General features: G+C 41.0%; 1 protein-coding gene across 4 annotated transcripts in view; it reads right to left on the bottom strand.

The window, feature by feature from the left end:
* The window catches only part of LOC122781711 (arginyl-tRNA--protein transferase 1), a 45,635-nt gene that overhangs the window by 21,115 nt on the left and 10,937 nt on the right, over positions 1–13,583 (bottom strand). For 2 of the 4 annotated variants that reach the window (XM_044045668.1, XM_044045670.1), the window contains 3 exons: positions 13,089–13,217; positions 7,393–7,425; positions 1,587–1,768 (listed from right to left, as the gene is read on the bottom strand). In XM_044045668.1, the coding sequence (XP_043901603.1) occupies positions 1,587–1,768; positions 7,393–7,425; positions 13,089–13,217 (344 nt within the window). Of the gene's footprint in view, positions 1–1,586; positions 1,769–7,392; positions 7,426–11,734; positions 11,864–13,088; positions 13,218–13,583 lie in introns of all 4 variants that reach the window. The other 2 variants (XM_044045671.1, XM_044045669.1) reach the window with 2 other exon arrangements.

Here is a 13,583-nt window from a genome sequence, read left to right as displayed (position 1 = left end):
TTATTCGTCTCCTCCTACTTTTCTCCTCAGTGCCGGTGGAAGCAGCAGCTTCACTCCTATAAGACATTTCTCAACACCCCCCTCTCCTGTTTCTCCAGCTGAATCACACCTATACACACATTGATGCATGGAAGTCAGAATTTACTCAGCCCTGTGTTCATCTTTTTATTTCTATGCTTTGGCTGAAAATGCCACAAAGCATCCACAGAAAGTTTCCTCTGAATCCTCATAATAGAAAATCTCTCTTTCTCTCTTTCTTACTTCCAGCAACTTGTTTTTGATCTGAGAAACTATCAGGAAAGGGTAACAGAAGATACAAACTGGTTCACCGTTATATTGCCAATAAAACTTTAAGTGTATACAATTGCAGAACCAAGGTTTCAATCAATTTTGACTCGATGTGAAGAGGAAAAACCTCTAATAAATATTCACACACTTATTTAAACATGCAATGTGTGTGCTGTCCACATGTATTATGTACAATAAGATGGAGAGATTCAGCTAGGTCAAGGAGAGGAGTGTCCAGACCTCATCAAAGGCCTGGGGTTTGGTGTCTGTCAACATTCCCGCTTCTATCTCCAAGGCCTCCTCCACACACCAAGTACACCGTGTTACTCTTGGAGCCACTCTTAAAACAATAAGTGATGGCCAAATATGTGCTTATGATGGCTGGGGTGTTCTCTCTGTATGAGCACAGCCTGTCTGTTTTAACGGCCAGGCTGACCCAGTGTGTGTGATGGACATGAAGGAGCAGTCGCACCTCGCATACGAATGCCTGCGCGCATAGAATTTGAATCTCTCAGTCTCACACATCTGTGTAGAAACACTTTCATTATTGGGTTACTTTTTGCAGGAAGCGGCAGATAATGCGTGTGCCTGCAATGTATGCGTGTCTGTCGGTTCTCTTATTTCATCTTGGCAGAGAAAACTGTCGTCAGCCGAACCACAAACAGACCCCTGCCTCAAACAATCCCGTGTAAGGAAGGAGGTATGTTTCCCAACCTACAGCATTATGGCACTTAAAGTATACAGTTCTAAGGGAAAATAACATTTGGGAGGGGCTAAAAAGATCAAGAGTGGGAGACAGAGCAGGTTATGAGGAGGGCAAATGTGAAGGAATGAAAAGGGAGAAAGAAGAAAGAAATTAGAAAATTAGATAAAGAAGGGAGTGATAAACAACAAGAAGCATAGCAGTTCACTTCCTGAAAGGAGCTACATGTTACATCTGACAAATAATTATTCTCTTTCTTTTAAGACAGATAATTTACCGTGAGTAATTGCCATTTCTGAGGTTTCACTGGCTTACCACTAAATCAACCAACATCTGACGAGAAATCTGTTGCAAAAAATTGTTAGGGCTAAATCAGATCACATTAAAACCTCAATGTGACAGAAAGCACACAAAGGATGTATAAGCAAAACAAAATCTGGTCCAGGTTTTATGACACACGAGCACTAACATGCTCCCTTATGTGCCAGAGGGGATTCTTCTCATCTCCATCACAATCTAATGAATTTAAGAGAACGATAAGAAGGCTTTTAAAACAACAGCGGGAGGATGATGTTGTCCATGTCTTGGAACCAACCTGAGAGCAGAGTAGGAGCCCAGAGACAGAGAGGCAAATTCTGGGTTGTAGTACAGGTAAACAGAGGACACACAGGTAGGCAAGATGTCTATCACTCCCACAGCGACAATGCGGTCATCCAGCCAGTATTGCTGATGAAAGGAGCCATATCCCACTTCGGGCCCATCTGGAGAATATTCTGCCTGGGGAGAGGAAAAGTGTAAAGAAAATAGTAAGAGAAAATAATAATAACATTCTTGTGTGGTACACAGGTTGTATTTAAAAACATAAAAATCATTGTGGAATGTGAATGTACATTTAAAAGGGCTGTTTTCACTTTTTGCTCAGATCGTGTTTCTTATACACACACACACACCTGTATGGTGGTGTATTATAACACAGACTTCTCCCTGCCAGGACTTACACTATGTGTGTGGGGGTGTACAGTAGCCTCACGTTCAGCCTGCTAATGGCTCCCAAATGTGCTGCGAGAGAAGGAGCAGGGTGGTGTTTGGGGGTCGGAGGAATTGGCCACAGAAACACTCCAGGGAATGAGTTTTTAATAAAAGACCCTGCATGAGCAGAATCCATTTCATCAGGCGGTGGTGAGGTATTGCCAAGCTTTCTCCCATATAAGTCTATCTGGTCTCTCCATGCGGCATGAAAGAATGTGGGTGGAGAGGTGTGCACCTTTAGTCTGAACCCCCATTAATAAAACAGCTGCGTGTTTGACACACATTGAGTTTCTCATATAGATTTGCATGCTGGGTTTTTCAATAAAGTAGCTTCACTGTTTTCATGTCAAGAAGGTTAAGATGGGAGGCTTGGTGATAGGGTTAAAAGTCATATTAACCTAGCGTGTGTGTGTGTGTGTGTGTAACAGGATCCTCCTCCTTACCCAACAATCATCTGGACCCAGTTAAATAGTGGAGGCGTTTGCTAGTTATCACAACACAAAGTGAATTACCTCACACTGTGCCCACACTCCGACCAAAACCAAGAGCTCTGTGACCCCAGAGGAGTGGGCAGCAGAGAGGACACTGCATGCCACATTCCTCCACTGCACCATATACATTTTTTTACGTTGAGGTGGTCGTAAAAATAAAATTATATCCCTCAAGCTCAGGCCTTTGGACACCCAGGCACAATTAAATGTCTGCCACAATGTATACTAAAGTCCATTTATGTATTTTTTTATAGAGCGTGTGTTTAATTGGTTTGGAAGGGATGATTACATAGTGTAAATGTGGGGAGGGGGGCGTCTGGCCTGCGGGCCACATGCGGCCTACAAGACAGAAAATTCATAAATATAAAATGTTCTACTCAGAAATACAAAAAGAAAGCTATGGCTTTTAGAAAATATCAGAATAACATGTCTTCTTCTGGCTCTGCCCTGTGTAGGTCACAGTCAGGGTGAACATGCCTACTGTAAAGACAAGTTTAAGTATGAATAATATGCAGAGAATGATGAGGATATAGTGATAGCATAAGCCGCAAAAGCATTGCACTTCAAAGCATCGTCGAACTCGAACAACCTCCCAAAAGGTGAGCTCTATAAACTGTTATAGATGTGAGGACTTTCAAATCATGAGGAGACATTAAACTGAAATTTGCATATCTATTTGGAACAACCGACTGATATGAGTAGCTCCTTAAAAACATTGCTTTGATGATTCCATGCTTTTATCTCATTTTTTTAAACTACAGTCTTCTACCGCGTCAATCGTTTAATGCGCCTTCAATAACTTCTGTCTCGTTGCGCTGCGAGTGACTCAGAAGACACTTTGAAATCATACGTGAGCTACAGAGACATTCAGATGGAAACAGATTTGTAGAAATCCAGTCAGAATCGCATTCATAACCACCCCCGTATGAATCAGCTTTGGAAAAAATTGGATCTCTGAGAAAGAAGAACTGAGAAACCAGAAATGAGTAGCACTACCGTCTCTAACATTTGACATTAGGCACCTTGCAAAAGAGAAGAAGCTCCAGCTATTTTATTGGATAATGGTGCACTCGTTAGATTAGAATAATTTAGTATGGTCCATAAAGGATATTATAAATACTGAAATGGCCCTCAATAGATTCCCCACCCATGGTCTACATGATGCTCTACATTACAGAAACATTTTAGAAACTCAGTGAAGTCATGGAAAATTATTTAAATGTAATTACTGAAAAGCTTTAAACAAAATTCAACTAAACTAAAAGACTGGAATAATCAAGAATAAAAACGAACCCATTTATTTATGGGGGCAGGCATCTGGTGCTAGAACTGCATTGGGCGTGTGCGAGTGTGCATGCGCGTGTGTGTGTGTGTGTGTTTGAGTTTGGGGAAACTGTCAGTCTGTGTAAGCAGGCAGCCTGTAATTTCTTGGCACCAGTGGCCCCTGAAACACTGGAGGCTTTGTCAGAGGCCCCTTGGCGTCATTTAGAGGTTGTAAGTACAAGGAAAGACCGCAATATGAACGATATGTATAAGAGAGATTTTTCATTCCTTCTCCAAATCAAGTATAAACGCTGAGGTAAAACCCTCTGAATACAAATGCCAGTGCAATAGAAATAATAGCTGACTGAATTAGTTTGTATGATTGTTCTAAGTTCATGCTGTGTTCATGGCTAATCTACTCTGACTGACCTGTGCATCACCTCACACGACAGCCTAATGGTTGTGTCCTCGCCACTGTGACAACAATCTAAACATTCTCTGCATCACATCAAACCACCCCAGATTTTCCCCTGCAGCCCCAAATCGCTCTCATATGGCCAAATACACGGCCACGTGAGCAGAGTACTTAACTTGACTAAGTGGAGAGGTGATGTGCGCCATGTTTATTTCAGCCTGCTAAGAGAGACATTTGGATAGACTTTCACTATATCAGGAAAAGTTATTTTGTAAAGCTGTCCGGAACAGGGTACAGTATATTTATACTTTGAGGCTCTTAGTAGCCCCATAGCAATAATGCAAGGAGTAACAGCTTGGGTTTTGAAGTTTAATAAGCAATGACTGATTGTATACTTATATCTAGTCTAAGTATTACACACATTTACAGGATGCTGTTATAATTATGTAAATAATTTATTTCAGTGTGTTGAAGAAACACAAAGCAGCTGATTACTGTCTGTTTTGAACATCCTTTTGCTATATGAGACTGGAGAGGGTTTGGCTTGTGTTGACCAAGTTTGAATGTATCCACTGCATTAGTATATTAATTCCTGAGCTGCTATGGTTTTGGGTGGAAATGTATTTATTTTTAAGGATTATTTACCATGTTGCAGCGTTATTTCCTGCTAACCTAAACTCTGGATATAATCTGCTATAGGCAACAACAGTAGGGTTATGATTCTGGCTAACAGCAGAATTACTTTCACATTCACATTAACGTCCTTATTTCAATCACAAAAAAGTTCATTCATTTCGGTTTGTGGACAAAACAAGACATTAAACAAGGCATAATGTAATGCTCTAATGTACATGTGTACATTAGAGCATTACATTAATGTACACAAGCAAACAGATCGAGACGTGACAGCGCAGTACAGCTCACATTATTAGCACCTGATATTTGCACTTACTAATTTCACCTACGATTGTTTGGTCACTGAATGAATATTTATATATTAACATTCACAGAACTTTTGTTTCATAATAGATTTAGTATGTGGACCTTTTTGTTTTTGGCTTACACATGACATGAGGCATTTACTTTTAGTTATGCATTCCCCTATGAATTCCCTGCTGAGGTGTTCTTCTGTTACTGAACAACATTGAAATTCTTCTTCTTCAGTTTTAGAGGTGTGGCCAAGGGCTTTGGTCCATAAAAAAAAGTTGATGACTAAATGGTGAACACCCCAATATTGAGCGTTTGCCCCTTGGTTTGGCACATTAGAGGGCTGTAAAGCAAAATAAATAGAAACAGAACGAGTGCATAAACCTCACACAGCCCATAAAACTAACTTTCTTGACCTCACCAAGGTCAGAGCTAGGAGAGGTACCTGCATGACTGCTGCTCGTCATGTTTGCAGGCATCAATGTGCCACTGTTTATACGAGAGTACAAATGTGTTTTTACATCTGTTTGTTTGTGTATATGTATTTTAAAAAAACATGAATGCTTGGCAGTTGATTTTAATTATCCCAGAGTTTTAGCATGAATCCTCTGCAATTTTGGCAAAATAGAGCAGAGCAACAAACAAACAAGTGGGGCAAACTGAGTCTTAATTAGCTGCAGTTGAATTTGTGAGTATGCTGTTTGCATACATTTATACAAACGCAGGCTCACATGTGATCCGATGAACCACACTATATGCAAGCCCATGTGGTGAGTGTCTGTGTATGTGTATTTTAATAGCACTGTGATTGGAGACAGATGGAGTCCAACACGCAGAGGTAGCTCAGAAAGCCACGAATAATAACGCTGAAATGGAGAGGATTTGGAGAGGACTGAGAGAGATCCGTAAAAGAAATAAAACAAAGATGAGAGAGAGGAAGCCGAGCGAATGAAGATGGCCCCTGAACAAGTCTGGAAAAGGGGAAGATAAGCAAAGCAGTGAGCCACTGACTGTACGTGTGTAGACATGTGTATATGTGCGAACCTGTGTAATTTGCTGTGCCTGGACGCCAGCCTTGATGAGGTGATAAAAGCTTGTTTCCTATAAACACTAATGATGTTCGTTAGTAAAGGCCTACAGGGCAGCACTGAGTCACTGTGTTTGTGTGTCCTCTTGGACCTCAATCCTACTAATGTGGCTGTTATAAGTGCCCATCCTGACTTTAATGTGCTGACCCAACGTGTTCATTGGTGCCTCTGAAGGTGGAAGCACCAGGCCTGCTCAGAGATGCCTGGTTGCACCTACATGTCTGTCACAGTGTTTTCACACTGGCACAGCTCCCATTCTCGCTTTCACACCAGCTAAGTAGAATCAAAGTTCCATCACCCTACATCATCAACGGCTGACGTAGGGAAAAAGACCCGGACACATGTCGCCAGTCCAACACACAGAGGCAAACAACCATTAATTCTCAGACCTATGGTCAATTTAGAGTGTCCAATTAACCTCAGCATGTTTTTGGACTGGGAGAAAACCCATGCAAGACCCTCTACCTGGGTCGTGAACCCGGGTCTTTTTGCTGCAAAAGCAACAGCGTAAAACCACCCACTGGCATGTTGTCCTTTCTTAGTAATTTACAGTGACACGCCCACTAATACAAAATCAAGTTGTTTTTGGGTTTTTTTTCCATTGGTTACCGGCTTATTTTCAGTGTAATTGTGTGTACCAATTAAATCTTGGTTTGGGAATGGGAGCAGTGCTGGAGCTGTGCATCATTTCTTGCAAAATAGGCCAATGGCCATACATACTTTGTGGACATTAGCTGCGTCATTAGCCTGTAACACGTTAGCCACCACACAGTGAAGAGCAGTACTGTTTCCTATTCTGTCAGGGAATGCAAGAAGAGGAAGCTGGTCTACAGACAAATACAACCTGGACACCATATATCAGAATTTTCCTCACTATTTGACTTCAAGGTGACTAAATTAAAACTGCTCCAATATTAAACAAAACCACCCTCCTGAATTCCTCTAAGCCCCTTCCCAATCCAGGTGGATGAACCCTCAAGAGACTTGTTCCCTGTAAGCACATTTGATGAACAAATAAATGCTGAAATGCCTGGACAATTTTTCAAAACCATTATCATCTATGACAGCAATTTCCCCACAGTAACCTTCCCTTTGTTGGGGCAAACCATTACAGGTAATACATATGGATGAAAATAGATTTTAAAAGATGTTTTATTAAACTGTCAGCGGGCCAAAGGAAATACATACCTCTAGTGGTGAATCGCAGAGAAATCTCCGGAACTGTGGGGGGAGAAGGAGCAGGGGTGCGGGAGTGGGAGCAGAGAGAAAAACGGTTAGTTCTCTGGGTCACCAACTTTTTTGCAAAGGCACAAATGAAAACCATACATTTCTCCACTGCTGTCCTGCATAGTTTATCCCTCCCCATTTTCATCTGACTAAGGTGTCACATATCAAATGCAGCCTCCCATTCACAAAGGGGCATCAAATCGGAAGACTATACTTACACAAATGAAAACGTTTATCCTATCAACGGAGGCTGACATAGTGACAGCTTAAGCAGGCAGAATCACTGATGTCAAAATAGTCTATCTCTTAAAACACTTTTGAAATACACATCAGTTATCAATTACTGGCGAACTTTATGTTTGTAGAAACACTAAATCTTCCCTCCTCTCTACTCTTTCGTGCTTTCCTTCTTATTAAGCACCACGGTTGAGAGCAGTGTGTTTACAGACGTGCTGATCAATCAGACAAACATAGCATGCGTCCACGGTTTGTTTACGACCACAAAAAGTCTTTCATGAGAAACGGACAAGGGCCATAGTGGAGCGGTGATGGACAGCTTTGCTTCGTCAGGCTCACCCTCATGCAAACACAGCACAGTTTCAGGTTCATATTTCAAAAGGAAACGCTATAAATTTCAACCATATTTGTTACATTCAACTAAACGGTGGTCTTGGGAACAGAACAGGAGTCTAGAATTCCACCAAAGCATCATAAACATAGAACTGAAAGGCTTCAGTCAGGACTGAGAGGGTAAATAATAATAAAGGACTGTAAATTATAACAACTAATAAATTATCTTACATAATGACACTTAGTGTTTTTACATAGCCCAAAGTACAGCTAGTAACAGCAATTACTGCTGACGGCATGGTTTACTGGGAGGGACAGTCCTGGCTTAGGTGCAACTCAAGATCCTGCCAATAGCCTGAGCTCATCCAGAAGAGTTTGTGTTTCTACAGTTGTCTGCCACAGCTGACGTGTGTCGGTGACACTAATACGGTGTCTTCCAACTCTGGAGTTGCACTGGCAAAGATGAGGTGAAGAATGATGCACCGTTAGTAGTTGTTTCTATTTAACCTTTGCCTGAGACGAAGACCCACACAGTTTTTCACTGCTTTTTGGGCTTAGAATTGGATTTTTGTCAGTCATATATTAAAGTAACAAAATAAACAGATTAATAAAATAAAAGGATCAAGTAAAGAAATGTACTCCTGTTGTACTGAATTCTAAAACAAGATGCAACACACATGCTTCTCAGACGTCAGTTCCAACTCATACTGTAAGCTACATTGCCTGAGCCTACGACAAACTGTCAAACTTTAAATTTAGTGCATGCAAGTTCCTCCATACATTTCATTTCATTTAAGTATCAACATTGCATCACCAACTGAAGGTAAAAAAGGATTTTGCACAAAATTCACACTTCCATTGACCAATTATTCTTTGCTCATGCGAAAACATTGTGATCAGCTTCCCCACCAGTATGATGCTGCCAGTGAGGTGTAATTTTCCACTCTTAATACTGCAGCGGCTACCACTTTGCCAGTCAACAAATTACCATCAGCAAAGTTTCCCAATGTGCAATAATCGCTGAAGGGCACAAATGAAACTTTTGTTTAAACTCACAAAAAAAATAAATGAAATGGATTACCAACAGAACAACAGCTGCAGTTATTAGATGAGATCATTTATAGGGGCCACGCTATGACACTAGCTGCAGTGTGTGGAGCTGAGAGTCTACATGTTATTTGTTATTCAGTAAGACAAGTTGTCTACAAGTGTGTGAACTTGGACGTGTGTCACGATAAGTTCCTCATCCTATTCTGTACCAAGCCCTGACCAGGGGGATTTCTAGGTAATCACTGCACACTAAGGTGCAGGCATACTGTCACAGGCACAAAGGCATTTAGAGGACAATTATCGCAGCTCCGTCTCTTCCTCTGTCTAATATAACAACACACATGCCTGTAAACATGGCAATGTCCAGAGTACCGTCTGGAATGTACTCATCACCAACACATGGAGTCCATCGCTTCCTCTCTAACTCTCCCTTTCTTATAGTAAACACATCTGTGAACAATTAGGACGAGCAGCCGTCCCTCACACACACACGCGCACACAAAGATCCTGTGTCCTCACTCACACACATACAGTATCACAAAGAACATCTGCTTAAGCCTAATTGCCACTTAGACCCCTCATCACTATGCTCTTTATTTGTTAAAACTGTTCAGCTTATTTGAGTGACAAGGAGCTTGTATTCACTCTCACTGTATTAAACAATAAAAACAATCCAGATGTAATGTTTTTTTGTCTCTTTGGCAAACCTATGCTAACAAGACCTTTGTTTATGTGTGTGTATGATAGAGCCATAATAGCCATTAGACAATATGAACTAAGATATGTTGTACTTTTTTCTCATCGACTTCTTCCTTTAACCCATTTCTTTTTCCATTTACTTTTTTCATGTGTCTTGGTTAAAATCTCTGGCCATCAAGTAGAGCACACACAGATTTAACAGGATTTGTTTTCTTCAAAATGAATACCACATGTGCAGGAACTCAGAGTCACGGCTCAGCACAATAGTTAAGAACAGTAAGTGTGAGATTTTGTGTGTGTGTGTGTGTGTGTGTGTGTGTGTGTACACACATATCTATGAGCATCAACTTCGTTGGGAATCCAGGTTTGGATGTGGACTAAATGTCTGGCTCTCTTCCAATTACGGTAAGACAGGAAATGCAAACAACCTTACGCAAATAAAAGCATTCTGCTCTGGGATATCACACTGTCTAATGATAGTACAATTTTGGCAGGTCATTTCGACTTGCCGAAACACACAATTGGCTCCTAATGCATGGCTCAGCGCCAGCTTGATCGCATTCAACATTCTGTCCCGAGGTAACACTTTAATAGATTAATAAATACCTCTACAAATACCAAATGACCCAACTTCCTAGGTAGCTGCAGCAGGCCTGGAATGGCATGGCACCAGTATGTGTCATCTCAACAACAACAATGTGTTTCTCATTTCTGAATAAATGCCATGGGACAACAAGCTTCTGGGAAGAAGAGGGGAGTTAAACCATGGGCATGACGGGCAAGCAAATAAAATCAGCAATACCGTGTGCTCAGGAGCGGTCATCACTGTGAGTGAGTCCACACAGGTGAATGTACTGTAATAATGTTTAATTTTATTTGACTGGGAATATTTTTTTTAAAAGACTTTGGAGAGAAAAACATGGCATCTCCATGAATGGTATTTCTGCGGTCAGTCGAGTGGCTGATGCAAGAAGGATGGCAGTCTCTGTATGGACCTGTTTAGCACCAACTGCTGTGCTTCAGTACTCTCCATGAAACACAAAAAATCACTAAAACTAAAGTGTAGATTTTGTTATGTTAATTAAAATCTCTCGTAATAAATATACAGTGGTACAATTAAATTAACTCCAGTCGTTTCTCTTCACTATTCCTCATGTTGTGGATGTGCTCACCTGTACGAGTGAGTGTATCCTGTGCTTTTACAGTACACAATGCTTAGTCAGTAACCTGGAAAGTCCATCAATTAAAAAAAGGAAGTAGGGAAATTTCTGGCAACCCAGCAGACAGCAGAGTTGTTTGCACACCTTTTCTATTTTTTTCTTTTTTAGACGCGATTCTTCAGGTTCTTGAACCCATCCAACCAGCACAGCTATAAACCTAAAGCTGTGCACACAAACACACATTCCCTATTAATAAGGTGAGTGTTATGGAACTAGGAAAGAATCTGCTACAGTCTGCCCAATCTGACAGCTTTTATTATTTATTAATTGCCTTACTTTTACAAGCTGGAGAACTCAGTAATTTACCGTGGGGCTGCTGGCAGGAGGGTGGAGCTGGAGGTTGTTTTTTCCAGCCCTGAGGGACAAAAGGCCCTCTCAGGATGTCCAGTAATGCTGCACCCTCAAGTCTAGTGCCATGACTAGACTTTATTTTACAGGATATAGAGTGGAGGGATGAGGGTGTGTGTATATTTATATAATATTATTTACTGTGCATCATAAACTCATTTTTGAAATTGAGTACTCAATATGCAACACTTTCTGTTCCCTATTCTTATTAATGAGTCACAAAATAACATAAATATGTATCAGGGCTATTGGAGGCTACAAATAAATAAAAGTATATTAATAAATATCTCCATGAAAACTGCCCATATTCACCAAAATAATACAGAGAAAAGCAGCACATTCTCGTGTATATGGAGTTGGAATAAGCATATGCAGTTGTGCCCTAAAGTAGGTGCAGAATAATAATCATGCAGTACCTCGCTCTCACTACATTCGCTGGGGTCATCACCATGAATGGCCATCTGGTAGCAGGAGTACAGTGCCACCGACTGTTGATAGGATGCTGTGAACTGAGGGTCCTGAAAGCTGACCGGCACTAGCCTCACCTTCAAGCACAAGGTGTGAAGGGAAAGGAGCAATAAGGCGGGGAGATGGTTTTACAAGGGTTAACAATGAATGTGAAGCTGGGGAGTAAATACAAAAAATTATTTAAAAAATATATATATAAAAAAGGGGGGGATAAAGGAAAGATGCTTTGAGAGATTTGACAGTGAAGGAATCAACAATAGAGGTTTTATACAAGAGTGTTATACAAGTGCTTTGGCATTTCAGGGTTCACATCAGTCTCCTAGTCCTCGGGGCTGGTTGGTAACACAGTAAGTCTGTTTTGAGTTTTAGACTCAATTTAGGGATTTTATCAGATTGTTTTAGAAAAAGGATACATGAATGCAAGAAAACAATGGGATTCTAGGAGACTGAGAGTGCGTTCTTAAAATAATAAGATGTTGGACAACTTGAGGATGAGGCTAGTGCACTGTCCACGTTTTACCACAAATCGTACGGAGAGGATTGAACAACTCACGATTTACCAAAGTGCTTGTAAGGTCCAGGCTCCAGATCAGTCTGTTGGGATCATCTAATACAGAGTCTTCCAGCACTACAGACTCCACTCAAAAATGTAAACAACGTTATACAGACTGCAGGCACAAAGGAAATTCAATTCTCATCACCACCACCTAACCTATATTGTACTGAGAGTCTATTTCAGATACAAGGAACTATACGGAGACAAGTTAAATGTATGAAGGCCGTGTGGGTAAAGCTGACACACTGGCCCCCCAACAACTCAAGACTAAGAACCTGACTGGCTGACTGGGGGCCAACTCCAACACCTGGAGAAACAATGCTCTCAACCATGGCGAATGGAAACATTTTCCCTCTCCATTTCCTCTCCATTACACTCATGGCACTTTTCTACACATCGCTCTCTTTAATACTAACATAGTATTTCACTTTCTGTAATTCATACAGACATTTCACATGAAGTAATTATCTCAATGAGACCCAATGAAGAAAGACAGACATTTTTACTACTACCTGTATTGCATTTGTTGACACATTTAAATTGCATCAAGACTTAACAAACAAAAAATGATTGAACCCAAGAAGAATTGCAGTCCATTATACAGAATTTTATGACATAAATCCCATTAATTAGAGCAAGACAAAAAGCTTCTGATGCACAATTTTGGTAACCAAACTTGTCAGTCGTCTCCCTCCCTCCCTGGTTGCCCCTAGAGCAGGTTGACCTAAATGCCCCCACCCTCTGACCTGGCTCTCGGAGGGTTTGTCAGGAGGGTCCTTGTGAATGGCCATCTGGTAGAGTTTGTACACCTGGTAGGAGGCGTCAAAAGAGGCTTTGAACTGCGGGCTAGGGGGATTGGAGCGCACTAGCCTCACCTTCAAAAAGAATATGGGCAGACAAGGGTTAACATGAAAATGAATGAAAAGAGCTAAGAACAACACAAGACATGGTGGAGAAAAAAGTGCTCTAAAGAGGGGACACATCTCAAATTAAGGTGAGAAATAGTGTGAAACAACTGTGAAAGGAGAGAGACAGAGAGAGACAGAAACTGACACAAGCACACCCTCTTGAAGTTGAGTGACATTACGAGTTAACACCATTTCACAGACAAAATGCAAAACAACATTAGGTAGGTAGTTAGTCTGAACAGTGAAAGCTACACAGATACAAAATGGCAGTTGTTCCTAAAAAGAGATATTTATTTAATAGCAACAGCATAAACATTAGCCTACATACAGTCC

The sequence above is a fragment of the Solea senegalensis genome, linkage group LG15 (genome assembly GCF_019176455.1).
Source record: "Solea senegalensis isolate Sse05_10M linkage group LG15, IFAPA_SoseM_1, whole genome shotgun sequence".
Taxonomy (NCBI): domain Eukaryota; kingdom Metazoa; phylum Chordata; class Actinopteri; order Pleuronectiformes; family Soleidae; genus Solea; species Solea senegalensis.
The sequence above is the reverse complement of the archived record's forward strand: the minus strand, read 5'-3'. Positions and strand labels throughout refer to the sequence as shown.